Raw genomic sequence first — 22,425 nt, 5'->3', positions numbered from 1 at the left:
ATATAATTTTTAAATCCGAGTCCAAATCAACTCTCAAAACTCAAATTTTTATTTTTCAAAACTTAGCCAAAAATTCCTAAAATTTCCTATTGATTCTCATAAATTTGATGTTAATTATAATATATATATATAACCATGAAATATATTTGGAAATTGATTAAAACTACTTACCCAATGATTGTAGATGAAAACCCCCTCTCCAACTCGCCTCCTACTGAGTCTGGGGTTCTAAACGAGATGAAATCCCGACTTTCCAACCATTTGTTCAATTGCAGATGTCGCAATTGCGACACTGGGTTCGCAATTGCTAACCCTTGCAATTGCGATGGAATCCTCACAAATGCGGCAACTGTCAAGCCCGGAATATGTCATAATTGCGACACAGACCTCGCAAATGCGGCAAAATGGTCACAATTGCAACCTACCCAACTTAAGTCTAGACATCGCAAATGCGAAACGGGTATCGCAAATCGTGATACCTGAGTCCCCCTGTCATGTTCGCAATTGCGAGTTGGTGCTCGCAATTGTGACAACTGCAGCACCAACACACCACCAACCTATATTGAGTCTAAAACTTTCTGAAACACGTCTGAAACTCCCTCGAGCCCTTGGGGCTTCAAACCAAACATTCCACAAGTCTAAAAATATCATACGAACTAGCTCGTAATGAAAACACAAAAATAACATCTAGAACTGTGAAGCGGACATCAAAACGCATGAATTTCAAAGAAAAGTTCAAGAATCTCTAGAATTGCAACCAAGCGTTCGGATCCTGTAAAATCAACTTCAAATGACACCAAACTTTGCAGGCAAGTTTCAAATAGCAAAACGGACCTATTTCAAGTTGCAAACCAAATTCCAAACCCGATAGCCAAAAATCAACCTACGGTCAAACTTGGGAAAACTTCTAAACCTCAAATTGCCAACTTTCGGCAAAATAAGTCAAATCAATCTAGGGACCTCCGAATTCGATTTCGAGCATACGTCTAAGTCCAAAATCATGATACGAACATATCGGAGCCATCAAAATAGCATTCCGGGGTCGCTTTCACAAAAGTCAAACTTTGGTTGACATAATCAACTTAGGCTTCTAAACCAAAAACCAAAGGTCCAAATTAACCCAAAATCTTCCCGAAATGAAACTAACCAACCCCAAAAATTATAAACTACAAATACGCATGTGTGATACATTGAAATGGGAAACAAGGCGCAAATATACAAAACAATCAATTGGGTCGTTACACTAGTAAAGGGTCCAAGCAATCGCGTTAGAACGTCGTTGGGACCAACATCGGGATCTGCACAAGAAGTAAAAAGTGTAGTATGAGTACAATTGACCCCATGTACTAAGTAAATATCGAGTCTAACCTCGATGAAGTAGTGACGAGGCTATGACAAGACACTCACTATAGACCAGTAGAAGTAATAAGCAGAAAAGCAATAATAATACAGAGAAACAAATAACTATGTAACGAACGGAATAAGAAAGTAGACAATAGAGGGCCCTAGAAAAATATCACACCACAACCTCATAAACAGAACATAGTAATGGAGCATAACGACTAAGAACAACTACATGACGTCCTTTTAGTTGCGGTGCGCAACCTGATCTCAATATCAATAATAACATTATTGTGATGCACAACCTGATCCCATTATCAATAACAATACTGTTGTGGTGCGCAACCCAATCCAAATTTCAATAACAACCAAATACGGCTAAACTCAGAATATAACATGAAAGGGAACTAAAACGCCTAATTCACCAAGATTAATCAATTTAAAGTTCATAAACTAGCCTCATAATATATTTCAACAAGAACTTCAACAAGTCGTAAACTCAAGAAAAATCTAAAAATCATGCAAACCGATATGACATAGTAGAGTGAAACAAGAAGCAAGTAATGGCAATAAGGCAAGTAAAGGCATGAGATAGATAAAAATATGCATCTAATAACATGTAAGAGCATGTAACAAATAAAAGCGTACAATAAATAAAAGTATGAAATAAGCTAGAACACATAACAATTAAGGACAGGTTAAGTGAAGACACAAGTATGAAGTATGAGTACCTAACAAGTAACAATATGAAATAAGTAAAGACATGGTATAATTAAAAACGTAAAATAAAGTAATATACCATGATTAACTCATGACAACGCATATATACTTATCACCTTACATATACGTCGTCCCCACACATAGATCACGTAGCAAATAGACCAATCATGTCCTAATACCCTCAAATCAAGGTTAATCACGATATTAGCTCTTTCAGGACAAGATCAATAATCCAACATGGCTTTTCCTTTGGAGCAAGCCTCCAAACCACCCGAATCTAATCAATTATTATTCAAACAAGTAAAAACAAGCTTGAGAAACTACCCTCATACGAAAAAGATTCAACCTTTAACATAAATAAAAAAATTCAATCTTAGCCCACGTGGTCGTAATCCGAAATTAAGACCAAATTTTGATTACCCATTCACCCCCCAAGTCTAAATATGTGATTTGTTTCAAGATCCGACATCAATTTGAGGTCTAAATCTCAATTTTACAAAATCTCTAGTTTCAACCCAAAACCCCAATTTCTACTCTATGAAATCTTAGATTTGATAGTGAAAATTCATTGGAAAGTAATGACAATTGAATGAAAATAAGTTAAAGTGCTAAACTATGAAGTTGGGAAGAAATTGCTCTCCAAAAATGGCCTTTATGGAGTTTAGGTCTCAAAAATAGTATAAAATGAGCTATGTCTGAAATCCCAGCCTTTTACCTAGCTGCAGGTATCGCAATTGCGAACTCATGTTCGCAATTACAATGTCCACAAATGCGAATAGCTAGTCACAATTGCAAACTATCCCGAGCTTCCAATTTCACAAATGTGATCCATTGATGCAAATGCGAACCTGGGTGTCCACAAATGCGAACTCAGCTTCGCAAAGCGAAGCTGTTCCTTACTCCCAGGCAATTGCGACTAGGCAGATGCGAACTAAAGCAAATCTGACATTCCCCGTCCTAGCATCGCAAATGCTAGCAAGCTCTTGCAAATGCGAGGCTCACATTTGTGAACAAAACCTCGCAAATGTGAGATCTGTAGACGAGCAACACCGGAAATTCTTCAGCTATCCTAGAATAGTCTGCAACCTATCTAAAACTCGTCCGAGCCCCTCGGGCTCCAGTCCTAACATTTACACAAGTATATTAATATCATAAAAACTTGCTTGTAAGCTCAAATCATCAAAATAACATCTTAATTCAAGAATCAAAGACCAAACTCAAGAAAATTTCAAAGTTTAAAATCAAATTTCCAACCTTTCACATAAAGCGCTGAAATGGCCTCGAGTCACCATGGATCCCAACTAAATATGCGAACAAGTCCAAAATTATCATACGAACCTACCGGAATCATCAAAACATCGATCCAAAGTCATTTACCAAAAAAATTGACCGTGGTCAACTCTAATCACTTTCAAAGTCAAAAATCATATTTTCTTTAAAAATTCACATTTAAGCCTTTCGGAAATCGATACAGACCCTGCACGCAAGTCATAAATTATCAAATAGACCTATGAAAGATCTCAAAACATAAAAGAGGGAGGTAGTACTCAAAATGACCTATCGGGTCGTTACAAGAAGTAACTATGGGACAAAAAATAAAGCTAAAACAATTTAAGGGAATAAATTTTTTTTGGAGCTGGTGGAGATGGTGGCGGAGTAAGTGGAGATGAGGTGGTGGAAAAAATTGAGGTTGAAGGAGACAAAAATATAAAATATATAAAATAAAAAAATAAAAAGGTTAGGGCTTTTTACTCTCTGAAAGGATAGTGTATTATACAATATGTGTCATGTCAGCAATGTGTGTTCAATTACACAATATAATTTGAGTTGAAGTGTTCAATATATACAGCTATTAGTTTAAGTGTCTAAATGGAAAAAAAATGGGCAAATTTAATGTGCGGCATATATATCTATATCTATACTATATTAAAAGTACGAAGGTTCTTAGCGAAATATCTTTCGCCTTTTTTACCCTTTTAAAATAGTGTTCGCACTAGACAAAATAGGAATTTAATTATTATCCTAATATTTAGGACTTTAAAAGAAACTAAAATTTCAATTATTAGATTTTTCCTTATTGAATTAAGTAAGAAATCCTACTATTAAGTACTTTGAAATGGATATTATTTAAGAGAATTACGTTCTTTTCTATTTCCTCACGGTAATTTGCATAGAAATATGTTCACATTAATTCTTCTTTTTTGGGAACCTATAATTCTAACAAGATGTTTTTATATATTGTTACTACTAAAGCAAGAGGTTTTCTACCTAATTAAATATTTAATTTAATTATTAAATGTAATTTTTAATATTACATAAACCGATAAAGAGAATAATATTAGGCTCGAGTGGAAAAAGTTCGAAAATAATTTATATCTAGTATGCTATCATAAAAGCATGGACTCTCAACAAATAATTAAGTTTTTGAATTAATAAAGCAGCAAAAAAGTCAATTCAATTTTGTTTCAAAATTATCATATAAGTAAACTTATTTGTCAAGTTGATAGAACTCTTAAGATACACAAATTGTTTTACACAATAAGAGCATTTGCCGTGAAAGAAATAAGAAAATAGAGCAATATTATAATATAGTATTAAAAGTTAAATTGCTAAAAAGGCTAAGTTGAAGTAATAAGAATATACCGTAAGCAAAAGGTATTCAAAAGAAGTTGCCATTATTATTTTTCTTTCTTTTTATATTTATTCAATAAATGATAGCTTGACTTTATTGAATTAGCTCAATAAACATTTTCAGGAGCTTATAACTTTTATTTTATAATTAATTCAAATATATTTTTAATATAATTTTTATGTAAGTGGTAAAAAATATATATTCATCGAGATGAGATACACTCGTTGCGCGTGTATCCTGTCTCGTTGAATATAAATTTATTTAAAGAATAATATTAAGTAATTTAAAAATAGTTATTTAATTTTTTTCGTAGTATCTAGGATTTCGAAATCAACAAAATTTTTGTATTAAATACTTGTTTATTTAAAAGAAAAATAATATAACATATTTATAAAATAAAAATAATATCAATTCGAGCACTTCCAATTATTTTTAGGTTTAGGCCTCTTTATATAAATAGTAAAAAATGTTGAAACTAATATTTAAGTTGACACGATAAATTAAATTTGAAAAAGAAAAATAATACTAACAATTTTGAGCACTTTTATCTTTGAGATCTTTTTCATTCTATTGGTTATAGGAAATTACTTTGTGAGACTTCCTCCTAAATAGAGTCACCTTCATAATTAATAAATTAGAGTTGTCACTTTATACAACAGAAAACCAACTTTAAATTGAATTAGTTTAATAGATCAACAATTATCATTCTCAAATTTACAGTTTTCTCTTCAGCTTTTATTTTATAACAAAAATACAAATATTTAATATATTATGTACATAAGTTTTTAAAATTATACTAATACGTGTTTACTAAGACTAGTATATATATATATATATATATATATATATATATATATATATATATATATATATATATATATATATATATATATATTGAGACTAAATGCTTTGTTGAAGACTACAATATAACACATGGGCCTGAATAAAATTGTCCCCGATTTAGCTGAAGCTTTAATACGTAACTTTAATTAGTACTAACAAGCTAATCTCTTTTTTCTTTAGCCGATGTTAACTCTCACTTTCTTCTTCATTCATCCTCCTTTTTCACGCTAACTCTCAAAGAACCCTTTTCTTTTTGTACATTCAAGGTACGACGATTACACATCTACTGAACTAAAAGAAGATGAGATATAGAAAGGATAAATGTGATCTGATAATTGGAGGACTAGTGTTAATTGTTAGCAGTTGGGTAATTGGAGTAAAAGGGTCGATCCATGAGTACAAGAATGAAGCTTTTATTCCTCGTTTTAATTCATTCTTCTTCCATGGTGGTAGTGAAGGTCTTTATGCTTCTAAGGTGCAAGATTCTCCACTTCCCCTTTCTAATGACACCAATAATAAACCCCTTAATGGCAAGTCTTTCATCAGGTACCCAATTTTTGTGTTTTTCCACTTTATACATTTGGCTATTTTTGTCAAATTTTGAGAATTTATTTTTGTTTTGCAAGTTGTAGATGTAGGTGTGATCCTAAATCAAAGCTGGCTAGAAAAATTACAAGGAAGAAAATTGAGATTCTACTAGATTTGAAATGAGGATTGCAAAAGTTATTGAAAATAAGGAGATGGTTTGTGAATGCAATTTTACAAAGTGAATGAGTTAGGTAGATAACTTTATTCTGGAAAAGTATGTCCAACCACACTTTTTAGTGTGCCAGCAAAAGTTATTGAAAATATACATATTATTTGCATAACACATTTGACACTCAAAGAGATTAAGAATGCAAAGTGTGGAACACGAAAGTTAAGTTAGTTAAGCAATTGGTAGGGATAAATGTTCTTCATGGAAATTATTTTCTTAAAAAAATATTTGACCTGGAAATCAATTTGTGGATCATTTTTCAGAAGAAGTAAGTACACATTGCAACAGGTTTTCTCAACCATTTATGTTAGATTACAGTAAAGTGGGAGATTTTCCATACAGGACAATAGTGTTTTATTCGGCAATTGAGGAAGCTGCGATGGGTCTTTGCAAACTTCAGTCTATATCTATTTATGTGCTACCCCATTCTTCCTCATCCTCGCCACTTCCCCTACAATTGTAGCTTCATTACTAAAATTCTCTCCGTCTATTAATTATTAGTATTGGGGTAAGGTGATTAGACATGACATGGCACATCTTCAACTTACTGAGGACTGACCCTAGATAGGAGGGTATGGAGGTCAAGGATTAGGGTAGAAGGTTAGTAGGTAGTTGAGGAGCGATGTCTCACGTTCTTGAGAGTGAGAGTGAGAGTGAGAGATGGTGACAGTTTGGAGCACGTTCTACTCCTCTTTCTACATATCAGTAGTATTATTATTATTCTCGTATTATCCTATTCTGCATTTCTTTATATTACCTGTTGTTTCCTTTGCGTCGGTATCTTATTATTTGTTGTCGTTATTGCTTCTTTTCTCTAGTATTTTCCACATGGCTTCTTTGCTAAGGTTTTTTTTCAAACTTGCTTTGTTTTTTCCTTTGAGCCGAGGGCCTATCGAAAACAGGCTCTCTATCTTACACAAGGTGGGGGTAAGGTCTGGATACACACTACCCTCTCCAGACCCCACTTGTGGGATTACACCGTGTATATCGTTGTTGTTGGTTGCATATAAAAGTTGATGGCATAAAATATTCTACAAATTGTAGAGTCAGCATTAGGATAGTGTTTTGATGAGACTTTTTATGGTTAGAGATTGACAACAACTCTGAGGTGAAATAAGTCATACGGAGTGGAAGTTTGGATATTTTTAATTAGCCGAAAGTTTCAAGATGTTTTCCAGAAATAAAATGTTTTGATATTTGTCCTCGCATGACCTAGTTCTTTCTCTATCTTTAATAGATTGAACTGAATTCGTTATTGTCTTTATGATGGCTGTTGTGTTTTAGAAATAGAATGTCCAAAATATGTGATGAATAATTTTAGTGACTCATTGCTTTCTTGCATAATGATTTCAGGTTTGAGACAATCACCTTTAGAAGAACAAAGGAGGCTGCAAATAAGCAAAATGAGATGCAGCAGAGTACTGGAATTGTTGAAGCCATAATAGTCGAGGTCAAGGACAGGAATATGATTGGAGGATCCTATCTTAATTCTGAGGCAATATGTTGCACCCCTGCTCTTGCCAAGGATGGATCCTGCAAGGTAGGAGAGGTTATAATCCATCAAGATTCTGAGAACCCTGGGTGGCCAAAGCGGATTCAGACGTCCTTTGAAGGAAAGAATGAAGAGGCTAGTATGGTACTCCAGACTGTCGAGATCAACAAGACTGGAATGTATTATCTCTATTTTATGTTCTGCAATCCAGAACTCCAGGGGACATTAATTAGTGGTAGAAGTGTTTGGAGAAATCCAGAAGGCTATCTACCTGGGAAGATGGCACCACTAATGACATTTTATGGTTTGATGTCTCTAGCGTACCTCATTCTTGGTCTCTTGTGGTTTTTATGTTTTGTACAACACTGGAAGGATATAATACAGTTGCACTATCACATTACTGCCGTGATAGGCCTTGGAATGTGTGAAATGGCTCTTTGGTATTTTGAATATGCAAATTTTAATGCCACAGGTAGCAGGCCAATGGGAATTACCATGTGGGCTGTTACCTTCAGTGCTATAAAGAAGACCGTCTCACGTTTACTTCTTCTAGTGGTTTCAATGGGTTATGGTGTTGTACGGCCCACACTGGGCGGTATAACCTCAAAGGTACTTCTTCTGGGTGTGGTATACTTTCTAGCTTCTGAAGCCTTGGAGCTGGTTGAACATTTGGGAAATATCAATGACTTCTCCGGAAAAGCGAGAATCTTTTTGGTGTTACCCGTTGCTTTATTAGATTCCTGCTTCATTGTATGGATATTTTCCTCATTATCCAAAACTTTAGAGAAGCTTCAGGTGATGAAAACTTTCTTTCTCTGTATTCTGTTAGTTAGAGATTGGTTAAAAATACTAATAAGAAATACAAGATGGTTGATCAGTTATATACTGCCGTATTCTCTGCTTTCTGAATCTCTGTTTTGCTCAAACTACAAGATAATCGCATTTTCATCATAAACATACTCCTTTTCTCTTTTGAATTGTTTGGTGGACACCTGATGCCTTTAAACTCTGGTTGATGTATAGTTGATTACAAATGCACTTATGTTGGAGATATAGAGAAACTCAACAATTGAACTGATCTTTGACTCCATCATAGTTCATCACTCTCTTTAAGTCTTCCTAACCCAAGGAGAAGTTTTATAAAATTTCAACAGTTTACGCTTTGTTTTTCTCTTTTTTTGACTGGAGAGTGTTGGTTTTATTCAATGTGGGAGGAAAACACAAACATCCTTGTATTGAATCTAAAGGCTTCCTTCTTTGCCCATATGTACCTCAGATTCGTAGAAGCTTGGCCAAGCTTGAACTGTACCGAAAGTTTACCAATTCTCTAGCAGTTTCAGTTCTGCTCTCTGTTGCTTGGATTGGCTATGAGGTATTCTTTATGGTTCTATCCCCTTTCTCTTTCCTCAATATTATAAGTCTCTTTTCTTGATTACTCTCTGAAATTAATATATTTGGTTATGCAGCTGTACTTTAATGCAAGTGATCCATTGAGTGAATTGTGGCGAAGAGCCTGGATTATCCCTGCTTTCTGGACCATACTAGCATACTTGCTTTTAACGGTGATATGCATTCTCTGGGCTCCTTCGAATAACCCAACCAGGTGAATAATCCTTGTCCGCTTCCTTTTCTTGTCAGTGCAATTTGTATAGTTTGCTTCTATTGTTACTGGCTGAAGATTACTGCAAATGGATTGAGGATTAAGACATACTTCTAAATGTGCTGCATGTTAGTGATGGCTATTGAATTCATTTATAAATGGAAAGCATGGTACATATGCATGACTAGCTGTGAGTATGTGATTGTTGCTGTAAATTGAGTCTTTGGCTTACAGAAGAAAATGATACTGCAATGTCCATTATAAGTGAATATAAGAGATCTATATTGAGTATGGGAAGACAATTAGACAAAGTGCCCAGAGTAACAAATATTCGTTGCCTTCAATATGTGGAGTTGGATGGAAAATAGGACTTGGTTGGAATCATTTTTAGCTGTTAATATTTATCTGTATAAATAGTTTTTGCTGAATTTTATTTTGTTTTTGTTTTGCACGAGTATAACAATGTGAGTTTAAAGATGTTAGTGGTTCTTTTGATATTTCTCTTCTAAATTGACAAGTTATATTAAAATGAATGAGCATTACTCGTTTCCTATTAGTTTGAACATGCTAAGCGAAAGTAAAATGCTGTCCTTTAAGGGGCAAAACTTATATCTTAATTAATTGAAACCGAAAACAGTATCATATAATTGAAAATGATGCACGAATAGATGGCCATTGGAACTAATTGGAATAAAATCCTTCCTAGAAGTTTTGCCTGCAATATTTGCATGAGTAGAGTTCCTGAATCTCCTCCTTTCCGACAGTTGAATAAGTTTGGTGAAGTGAGAAAACCAATCTGCTCATCTTGTCCAAGTTCTAATGAGATGAAACCTCTATGTCCCTGCCCTAAGCAGGGAACGAAGATAATCCAATTTTCCCGTTGGCTCTCTTTTTGTATGGTTATGGAAACAGGAAGTTCTGTGGCACTTTCTTTGTTGTGGGGTGTCGTTAAATCAACACATGTAATGATGAATTTCATGTGCCAGTAATTATATCTGAACCTAGGGATGGCAATTGGGGCTGGGCAGGGCAAGATCTAAATGGGGCGGGGCGGGGCGGGGCAAAAATTTATTTTTAAAAACTCTTAATAGGGCATGGCATGGCAGATTCCAAGTTAATAACTGGGTCAGGTTATTTTTGTTCTTTTTTCCCAATTCCTACTTTGCATATACACATTATAATGCGTTTCATGTATAAAGTTCACCTGCTGTAGAGTTCACCTTTCCAATTGTTTTCTACTAATTATTAAAAGAATATTTCCTTTCTAATTATCTCCCAAAAGAAGTTAAATGACCAATGTTTATAATTAAAATTTGTGCCAGATAAAATGACCAGGATGAACTCTTGAAATGCCAAAATCGTTGATGTCCTCGGTTTAGCATCTCCAAATTGAAAGGAAATTTGTCATTATTTGATTGTCTTCTAATAAAAATTATTTCATTAATTTGATTTGTAATTTCCAATAAAGATTTCATAAAAATGTGCATCGCTTTACTCACAAATGTTTTAGTTTTTCCACTCTCACCTTGTTTCAAATATATCATACAAAGATATGAGAAAATCTTCTTTTGATTTCCTTTTGCTCTAATAATCCCACATTTTCTGTAAAATCATATGTTTAGATCTTCAGAGAAAAACTAAGAGTCTGCTGGGTAAATACCAAAGAAAATAATCTACTATAGATTACACTCTTACACCCCCATAATAAGGCGATTGGAATTGATTAATAGCCAATAAAATATAATATTTTGTCTCCATCTTACAGTGTAGTGAGACGTTCAATTCAACAAATAAATTTGACCGCATTACATATGCCTGATTTTCCTTGCAATATTTTTTTACTCTATGTAGCTTCCATTTATTCTAGCATCATTCACTAATAATTAATATCACTAATAACATTGATATAAGACATTTTGTTCGAACAATATACATAAACAACTCTTATTCACATGTTAATTTTAAATATTTCATTTAAAAGGTCAAAAAAAAGTTTTAAAAATTGAATAGAATATTACAAAACTAAATAAAAATGAAGGAGAGTCTAAACGGGCGGGGTAGGGCAGGGCAGGCCGGGGCGGGGCAGGGAAAATTCTGGAAAAATGCTAAACAGGCCCTGCCGTACCCCAATTGCATCCCTATGAACCTTCGACATCTTTCATGTACCTTCCCAACTCTTCTAAGATTAGGCAAGTCTAACCTTCCTTGTTTCTCTTACTTATTTAAGGTTTAGTTTCGATGTGTTTTGATGGGATCTGTAGCATATATCCTCTTGTGTTGCTGGTGGTGACTGCTTTTTACTTTGCAAAAGAAAAGATAATTTTATTTTATATCTTGTGTTTCTCTCGCTCATGCAAAGTTTTGCTTCGTCTACAAATTCCTTGGTCTGCTGGGGTTAGTCCTTTATTTCTGAAAATAGTCTCTAATTTGGTACCGCTTCACAATTTTACAGATACGCATATTCAGGGGAGACTCTTGATGATGAGGAGGAGGGTCTGTCCCTCACAGGCAGTGGAGTAATAGTGGGAGGAGATCTTGTGTCTAAACTGGAAAGGAAGGAGAGGAAGGCATCTATTGCAGCAGATCATGTGTTTGGGCTAGGAGAAGTTGTTGAGGAGGATAAAAGAGAATGATGCCATTCATTTCGGGTTGTTCTTTCACTCGTTCATTCATGGACACAGAAGGTTGCCCAGATAATATTTATACCTCCTTTTCTTTTCCTGTTTTTCGTAAAAGACCAGACTGAAATACATGGTGGTTGGAAATTAGCAAGTCGGATCAGAAATCCAAACAACATTGCAGGCAAGATTGGCATCTCTCTGAAGAATAGCCGGAGAAGGCCAGCAGGTGAGCTTGGCATTGAAGTCCAGTTCTCAGAGGCAATCACAATTTTAGGCTTAGTAATTGAAACTTCATACGTGTTGTGAAAGTCTATTAGGCTCCATGCTAATTTAGAGGATGCAAAAGACCCTTGTGGTCAGTCATATGTGATAACTAAAACTTCAAATTCAAATATGAATGCTTACTTATTTTGTGCTATAATACTTTTGTATTGTCACTTTCCTTTTTAGGCTTGAGGTACTCGTTGCTGCAGCTCTTGGTATACCAATCTGGTGATCCTTATATGCATAACCAAGAAGGGGAAAAGGAAGCAAAAAGAGCCTGCAAGGAAAAAAAAAATAAAGAAAAAGAAATGGTAAACTTAATTTAAGCCAAAGCATCATATCATCAGTCTGCCTCATGTTTGGTTTGATGATGATATAATAACCAAGCTGAATTTATAATAGTAAGATGGATATTGTGAAAAGTACCTAAGAATAGGAAGATCAAATAAACTCTAGTGTGCAACAGAGTTTTCAAATATGTATCGAGGAGAGAATGAAACCTGAAAGTCTGATCATCTAAAATGCCTAGATGAAAATATGCTAAGATGAATCATGAATGCATGAAAAAGTCTCACTTGGTCATCATCATTTGTATTTTGATCCCATTAATTCTTTTTAGCTTTTTGTTATATTTTCTTCTTCTCCTCCTCCTCTTTCCTCTTTCCTCTTTCCTCTTTCCTCTGTATCTTCTTCTTCTTCTCCTACTTCATCCTTCTGCATTTTTTTTTTCTTCTTCTTTCACCTTTTCCTTCTTTTTCTTCCAAAAAATTATGACACCTAAAATTCAAAAATAATGAAATGTGATATAGAAAATTGAAGATTCATTACTTATTTGTAATTAAAATTAAGTAGGTACTATTTACTTATATTGTCTGTCTTTGATGATTTGAATTAGTTTGGTTGAGAACATAAAGAAATACCATTATTGGTTTTTGTTCGAGCTTGAAAAAAAACTTTTTGAAGAAGAAATAGTGAATTTATTGATTTTTGAAGGTTTATGTTTAATCTAACCATTGGAGTTGAAATTGATATTGGAAGGTTATATATCAAATTTGGAGTCATTTGAAGTTGATTTGGGTCATTCTTGAAGCTAAACATATTGGTGAATTTTTCGCATGGCAACTATGTCAATGGTCAGAATTTATGGCCAATTATGACGATTTACCAAAATATTTTGCAAATCAATTATGATGGTGGTATGAACTTGTGGCCAATGTAATAATTGCTAGGATATTTACAAGTCGGTTATGATATTAGTATAGGGGCGACTCAGTACTATTGGGAACCTAAAGCCAAACTTTTGTAAGAGGCCTTTAACCTTTTTCTTTAAAAGAAAATTAATATATGTTATTTATTTGAAATCTACGTTTCTAGCTTTTTGAAATGCAAAATTACGAATAATTCTTTTATAATCAATTTCTTCTAATAATTCTTTTTTAATTAATAACTAGTATCCGTACCCGCACGATGTGCGGGGAATTATAAAATTAAAAAATAATAAGAAATATTACTTGAAATGGTAATGAAAAGTGATCAAAAATAATATGTTAATGGTTAATGAAAGTAACAACCTCTACTTCTTAAACCGTATTTGGAACAAAAAAAAAAATAGTCACATTCTTTAAGACTCTACAATATATGTAACAAAATCACTGTCTCTGTTCAATTAGCTTGAATTTATTACATAAAATAAAATAAAATAATGAGCTTTACGAACAAAGCATTCTCGTCGAACTCCATCTTTCTCTGGAATATAAATCTAAGCAAATGCAAACTGAACTCACTTTTCACAACAAATTCCACGAAATTGTTTGCTTTCTCTGGCTAGAAACTTTATCTGACAAATGAATTCATGTAATGATCAAAGATCGAACATCAAAGATCAAACTTTGGATAAACTTGTATGATTTCTGTCTTCCACAACCAAAGTTGTTGTTTCTCGATGTATGACTTTACACTTCCTGAATTGTTAACTCGATGCGAAAAACTCAACAAAAATATTACAACAATGATGAAGACAGAATTTGGCAAAGAAATACGGGCAATGTTACATTCACATATGTAAGATCATGCCTAAACTAACTGAAAGGGTAATGTTTCTTTGCATTTAGAGTCGCGCAAATTACAAATTTTAATCCATGTAGTTTAATCATTCCTAATACTTTATGAGTTTTAATGAGAATACTCCATTTTTAAAAACAACCCCATCTGCTAAGAATAAAGGCTAAACTGATATGAAAGAATTCTAGAAAAAAAAAATCTTCCTTTCACTATTTAAATCGAGGAAACAAACAAAAACTTAAGAAATTCTTTCTTGTGTTTTAAAGATTTTAAAGAAGGAAAAAGTTTTATGTATTACGTTGATAAAAACAAAGTATAATACAATAGTATTGAATTTATATAAAAGATAGATCCTAGTAAATTGAATAACTTAGCCTAGTTATAGAGAATTAATTTTAGAAATGAAGAATCAGATCTTTTGGCCGAAAACATTCTTAAGCTGCCAAAATCTATGCAATATCCTTAAGTATCCATGTGGACAAAGGATATCCATAAATCTTATCAAAGTGAACAGATCTTTAATTGCACACTTTAAAAATCAAATAAAACCCACAATCATTGTGCATGACATCCCACTGTCATACTAAAGATATTAATTGTTTGATCCCTCAAATTTTGTTTATAAACTACATATATACATCAACCTATTTGTGATATTCTTCAACCTATTTGTTATATCAAGTTATATTTCTTTAGATTGTAATGAGCCACTTGACAACATAATGTTAACTCAAATTGAAGCACTAACCTGGAGTAGTTTTGAATTTCAAAATTCGTGTTTTGATGCTTCCTTCAGATTCATGTTCTTATAGCTCTGCCTTCTCAGCAATGTTCAAGAAGACTTCTTAGCATTGTAAGACATATGGATGTCCCATATGCCAAACTCCATTTAACTAATTTCTATCTCAGCAAAGAGCTTCTGATGCAGACGTGCACACATACACACACATGTAAACAGAATATCAGAAATGTTATAATATTAATACGTCTTCTGATTCTCCTTGTCGTGAGGAACAACAAATGCCAAGCATGACTTATCTTCCTCTTTTGGTGTGACATCTAAGTCAAGTCAAACAAAAAACTTAAGTTAGACGCATGAGTTTATTAATAGTAGAAAATATCAAGAAAAAAATTCTTGGTAAAAGGACATGTCTGAAGAATTCTTTGACAATCTCAATAAATTTCCTGTCTATCATATTACTTGTGGAATTCACATCATCAAGACAGTAAAGTATGCCCTTTTACATAACTCTAATTTGATAAAATAAAATATTAACTTCCTCCATAGAATGTGTTGTCAAAATGATTGAGCGCACTTGCTTTATAGCGCCAATAACACTTGCAATGCTATGCCTATTAAAAGTGTCGAAGGCTTCTCTGTAACCTTAGATTCGTTATGATGTTTGACTTTAGAGTTGGCTACATAATTAGAGTATGATATCGACGAAAATAGTTTTATTTTTGTAAAGATTGAATTGTCATATGATAATGTTATTACTTATTAGTATCTCTTACTTTAATATTAAAGTATACTGTCCTTGCATAATTTTGTCACAATATGCTTCAGAGTTAAGTCTCAATGTGATAATGTCCCATTCCTACTTTGAGTTAAAAACTTGATAGTGTTAAAAACTTTAATCTGAAAGGCTACCTTCAAAATGTTTATGTGTATCCTATTTTCAAATGGCGATGAGGACTTCATGAACAAACTGGAGATTGATAGCATGATTTTCCCCACAAAACGCTAATCAAGAGTTAAATACACCAGTGCCCAGCAAAGTTAGCGCTGACTCGTATTCGTCACTTCCTGATGAGTTAAGTCTCAATATCCCAATCCTACTTTAAGTTAAAAATATGTAGATAGTTATATATATATATATATATATATATATATATATTCAGCATTCACACATGGAAGGAAAAAGTCAAAAACAGAAGGGAGTACATCACCTGAGATGAATAATTGCAAAATGATGATCAGATGCTTAGCAATTTACTCATCGAACAACAAAAAATTACAAAGAACGATTTTGGATGCAATTTCCCCGGATAAACTTGTACGATTTCTGGATAAACTTGCTAAGATCATGCCTAAACTAACTGAAAGGGTAATGTTTCTTTGCATTTAGAGTCGCGCAAATTACAAATTTTAATCCATGTAGTTTGATCATTCCTAATACTTTATGAGTTTTAATGAGAATATTTCATTTTTAAAAACAACCCCTTCTGCTAAGAATAAAGGCTAAACTAATTTGAAAGAATTCTAGAAGAAAAAAAAATCTTTCCTTTCACTATTTTAAATCGAGGAAACAAACAAAACATTAAGAAATTCTTTCTTGTGTTTTTAAAGATTTTAAAGAGGAAAAAGTTTTTATGTATTACATTGATAAAAACAAAGTATGTAGATAGTCATATATATATATATATATATATATATATATATATATATATATATATATATATATATATATATATATATATATATATATATATATTATTCAGCATTCACACATGAAAGGAAAAAGTCAAAAGCAGAAGGAAAGTACATCATCTGAGATGCATAATTGCAAAATATGAATGATTAGATGCTTAGCATTTACTCATCGAACAACGAAAAATCACAAAGAACGATTTTTGGATGAAATTTTCCCCGGCAAATTTTTCGGTGAAAGAAAAAAGGGAACTATACGTTTTTTCTAATCCAATATATGCAAGAGGAGAAATTCAGTTAGTTTTTAAAAGGAAGGGGAGTGGAGGAAGTGGGAGTAGTTGGTGGTTTTTATTGGTAGTTTCTATTGCTTGAAAAATTTAAAATTTTTGAATTTTGAAAAAAAAACGTGTCTTTCACATCTATTTTTAAATAAATTTGAATTTTGAAACTCCAAGAAAGTTGGAAGATTGTCCAAATTTTTTATATGTGTCAATTTAATGTTATGCCACTTGTCATCATAATAGTTCTTTGCCTCTCCTATTCTATATTAATAGATTTAAAAATTTTGCATTTTGAAAAAAAACGTTTCTTGCAAGAGGAGAAATTCAGTTAGTTTTTAAAAGGAAGGGGAGTGGAGGAAGTGGGGGTAGTTGGTGGTTTTTATTGGTAGTTTCTATTGCTTGAAAAATTTAAAATTTTTGAATTTTGAAAAAAAACGTGTCTTTCACATCTATTTTTAAATAAATTTGAATTTTGAAACTCCAAGAAAGTTGGAGGTTGTCCAAATTTTTTACATGTGTCAATTTAATATTATGCCACTTGTCATCATAATAGTTCTTTGCCTCTCCTATTATATATTAATAGATATGGCTAATCCATTCAATCTCTCTTACGCCATGGTTGATCTTAAGTAAGATTTTATCAATTTCAATTTAAAAAACTTATTTTAAATTTCTACTTTGTGATCGAAGGAGGCCAGAGGCAACTGTTACAAGAACTTTTAGTACTCCCTCCGTTTCAATTTAGGTGAAACGCTATCCTTATTAGTCCGTTACAAAAAGAATGACAAATTTCTATATTTGAAAATAATTTAACTTTAAACTTTTCATTTTACTCATTTTACCCTTAATGAGAAGCTTTTATAGCCACAAAAATGTCATGGCCCCACAAAGCACTTGCCCCTTAAGTTTTTAGGATCACATGTTTCAAAAGTTTTTTTTCTTAAACTTTGTGCCAAGTCAAACTACATCATCTAAATTGAAATGGATCGAGTATTATTCTATAAGCACTATAAGCAGTTGAAAGGGAATCAATTCTTTTTATCTGTTTGAGTATATCGATTAGAGTACTATCATCTCTTCTTTTTGGGATTGTATCAAAAATTCAAATTTTCTTTTTTTTTTTCTTAAGTTTTGAATTCCGGATTCATACTTTCCAATTGAGATATTCAGATTTTAATAAATACTAAAAGGATAATATATGCGCACGTATTGAAAATATCAAGAAAATAAACGCTAGATGAAAATTAATACTGAAAAATTGGAATAGCAGCCCATGATTCATTAACTTAATGTGGAAATAAATATTTATTAATTTCAATATACTTCTCGTAGGATTTAGCTTGATAGACGAAAAATGCAGATTAATAGTGTAACAAACCGGTTGGTCATTTTGAGAGTACTAGCCCCGATTCCCTATTTACTGCTTCCCCTGAATCATTTTATGCTTATGTGACTTGCCGGTAGGATTTGTTTTTGGTTTTTGAGTGGAATGGGACACTTAGTCCCTAAAATGGAAGCTTAAGTTCTAGGAATTTGACCGTAGTTGGAACTGTGTGAAGACGACTCCAGAATGGAGTTTTGTCGGTTCCGTTAGCTCCGTTGGGTGATTTTGGACTTAGGAGCGTGTCCAGCTGAATTAGGCTTAAAATGGCGAAAGTTGAATTTTTGGGAAGTTAGTGAGTGGACTTTTTCATATCGGGGTCGGATTTCGATTCCACAAGCCGGAGTAGGTCCATAATATCAAATATGACTTGTGTGCAAAATTTGAGGTCAATCAGACGTGATTTGATAGGTTTCGACATCGGTTGTAGAAGTCTGAAGTTTCAAAGTTCATCAAGCTTGAATTGGGGTGCGATTTGTGTTTTTAGCGATGTTTGATGTGATTTGAAGGCTTGACTAAGTTCATATGATATTTTATGACTTGTTGGTATGTTTGGTTGAGGTCCCGGGGGCCTCGGGTGGATTTCGGGTAGTTAACGGGCTAGAGTTGGCCTTGTTGGAATTATAGAAAATCTGGTGCTTCAGTTGCTGGTTTCCGTCATCGCGTTCGCGAGAGAGGTCTCGTGTTCACATAAGGTATCTGGGAGGCCAGCTGAGTTTTGTTCTTCCCGTTCGTGAAGTTGTCGAGCATTAAGTCTATGCGTCCGCGATAGGTGTTACGCGTTCGCGTAGAGGAACGGTCAGATGGGGCTCCAGGCAGTTAGCCTACGCGTTCGCGATGAAGGTCTCGCATTTGCGAAAGGTCTGGCAAGTAAATCTCCGCGTTCTGAGTGGTCCCTCGCGTTCACATAAGAGGATTCTTGGTCAGTAGCTTTTTGTGCTTCGCGAACGCGAGGCAATTTTCGCGTCCGCGAAGAAGGATTCACCTGAGCAGATATAAACATTTCAAAATCGAGGGTTTGCCATTTTCTTCATAACTTGAGATAGAGAGCTCGGATTGAGGCGATATTTTGAAGGATTTTCGGAGGAAACGATTCGGTAATGATTCTTCACTCGTTTTTGGTTATATCCCAATAATCTATCGTTAATTTCATCATTTAATTAAGGTTTTGGGTTGAGAAATTGGGGAAAAAATGGGAAAGTTCTTCAACCAAATTTTTGGGTTTTGATTGAGATTTTGGTATCGGATTTGAGTAATTTTGGTACGAGTGAACTCGTGGTTAAATGGGTGTTCGTATTTTGTGACTTTTACCCGATTCCGAGATGTGGGTCCGGGTCGACTTTTTGGGGCGAATTTCTAATTTCTTGTTAATGTCTTGATTTCATTAATTAGATTAGTTTCATATAGTTATATTTATGGTATGAAATTGCTTTTGGCTAGATTTGGGCCATTCAAAGACGAAAAGTCGAGGAAAAGACATTCTTACTAATTGATTGAGCTTGGTTCGAGGTAAGTGGCTTGCCTAACCTTGTGTGGGGGAAATCCCCTTAGGATTTGGTACTGTTGTGATACTTCTGTGATATGTGAGTGTTGTGTACGCAAGGTGACGAGTGCGTACACGGGCTAATTATTGTAAAATTCATTTTTACTGAGCAGTAACCTGTTACATCTTAATTGAGTTATACTAGCATGTATAGTTATCCTGTTTAGCCTAATATTGCATGTCTACATGTCTTAATTGCTTATTTGAAATATGTACAACATGCTTAGTTATTGTTTTGCTTTTCCTTGGCTTGTATTTAGTCTTAAACTATAGATTTCTCGCTATAATTGGAGTTTCCATCGATTTCAAGCTGTGTGTTTACTTTGGGGACTACGAGGCGGTACCTAGGGAGATCCCTTGTCGCATATCTACTTTTAGGACTACGAGGTGGTGCCTCAGGAGATCCCCATTGCATATTTACTTTTGGGAATACGAGGCGGTACCTCAGGAGATCCCCTGTTGAGCATTTACTTTTGAGACTACGAGGTGGTACCTCGGGAGATCCCCGTTGTATATTTACTTTTGGGACTACCAGGCGGTACCTCGGGAGATCCCCTGTTGAGCATTTACCTTTGGACTATGAGGCGGTACGTCGGGAGATTCTTGTTGCATATTTACCTTTGGGACTACGAGGCAGTACCCCGGGAGATCCCCTGTTGAATATTTACTTTAAGGAATACGAGACGGTATCTTAGGAGCGCCCCTGTTGTTTATCCCTATGTGTTGTGCTGTTATCTTTTCTGAATTTTCTCATTGTTAAATTTCTGGTCTCTTATTACATTGCTATATTTTCTGCCTTAAATTATTATATTCCAGTAGGGCCCTGACCTGACCTCGTCACTACTCTACCGAGGTTAGGCTTGGCACTTACTGGGTACCGTTGTGGTGTACTCATGCTACTCTTCTGCACATATTTTGTGTGCAGACCCAAGTACCTCCTACCAGCCCCGCTATTAGTCGAGAGTATTTGCTGTGGCTTTTCGGAGACATCACAATATATCTGCCAGCGTCCGCAGACCTCGGAGTCCCCCTCTATCCTTTATGTTATTTTTTCTTATTGTTCCTAAACACTGATGAATAGAGACAGTTAGAGTTTTTCCCTAAAGCTTGCGACTAATGACTACCGTGTCTTTAGGAATTGTTTATACTCGAGTTTTGGTTTACTTGTACATGCCGAGAGGCATTTTTCAATTATATAGTTCTTTTATGGAGTTTAGTTGTTAATTCTATTTTTATTTCAATTATTCCGCAACTGTTAGGATTACCTAGTCTTGGAGACTAGGTGCCATCACGACATCTTACGGAGGAAGATTTGGGTCGTGACAAATAGGATCTCTTGGAGATACAAAGAAAAAAATATAATAGTAGTAATATTTGGTGAGAACTGAGAAAGGTTAAAAAAGGAAATTGAATATTGTGGAAATCAAGAATGAAAGTGGAAAGATTTACATAATATTTAATGAGAAATGGACTTAAAAAAAAGAATAATAACTTGATTCTTTCCATAAATTTTGCATTTACACGTTAGGAGTCGTCTTTAAGGAACAAAGATATCTTTCCTTTTCAGTTTTTACAAAGATACTATGTTTATAAGAGATTTTACATAGTAGTACTAATTTTAAAACTTATTTACCTCACATTTAAGTTTTAACTTAACTACAAGTTGATATACAATTTATCAATTATATATAAATAAGTATTAAATGAGTATCCTTAATTGTAACTTTTTAATTTTGACAACCCGATAGGTCGTTTGAGTAGTAGCCTTTATTTCCGTGTTTCGAGACCTCCATTAGCCTTATTTGATATTTCTTGATTTGCGTGTGCATTTCGAGTCTTTTTTCAAAAAAAATTATGTGAAACTTTGAAAACAAAATATAATTTTTGGCTTTAAAAACAACTTGAGTTGACTACGGTCAATATTTCTGTGTAAACGATCACGGATCGATATTTTGACGATTCCGGTGGGTCTATATCGTGATTTTGGACTTGGGCGTATGCCCGAAATTGGATTCGGGGGTCCTTAGGTTGATTTGACTTGTTTTGCCGAAAGCTAGTAATTTGAAGGTTTGGAATTCCCTATGTTTGACCGTAGGTTGACCTTAATGGTTATTAGTTCGGATTTTAGCTCCGAGACTTGGTATAGGTCCGTTATGCTACTTGAAACTTGTTAGCAAAATTTGGTGCAAATCGGAGTTGGTTTGATAGGATTAGGACGCTTGGTTGTGATTTTAGAGGTTCTTGAGTTTTCTTTGAAACTTCATGTATTTTGATGTTTGATTCTTAGTTAAAGATGTTATTTTGGTGTTTTGATTGTGCGAGCGAGTTCATATGATGTTATTACACTTCTATGCATGTTTCGTTTGGAGCACGAGAAACTTGGGTGAGTTTCGGATAGGCTACGGACCATTTCAGACTTAGGAGATTACTGGTTTTCATCACTTTCTGGTGTCTGTAG

The 22,425-nt window shown here is 34.0% G+C and overlaps 1 protein-coding gene across 1 annotated transcript; it reads left to right on the top strand.

Annotated features, from left to right (window-relative positions):
* LOC109225722 (transmembrane protein 87B-like) lies at positions 5,653 to 12,455 on the top strand. Its single transcript, XM_019390487.1, has 5 exons — positions 5,653 to 6,082; positions 7,647 to 8,580; positions 9,062 to 9,157; positions 9,252 to 9,388; positions 11,838 to 12,455. Exons 1-5 carry the CDS (start codon positions 5,838 to 5,840, stop codon positions 12,016 to 12,018), a joined length of 1,593 nt encoding a protein of 530 aa, XP_019246032.1. The 5' UTR covers positions 5,653 to 5,837; the 3' UTR covers positions 12,019 to 12,455.

Source organism: Nicotiana attenuata, chromosome 5, assembly GCF_001879085.1.
Source record: "Nicotiana attenuata strain UT chromosome 5, NIATTr2, whole genome shotgun sequence".
In the NCBI taxonomy this organism is placed as follows: domain Eukaryota; kingdom Viridiplantae; phylum Streptophyta; class Magnoliopsida; order Solanales; family Solanaceae; genus Nicotiana; species Nicotiana attenuata.
Note: the sequence above shows the minus strand (reverse complement) of the source record. Positions and strands in the feature narration are given on the sequence as shown.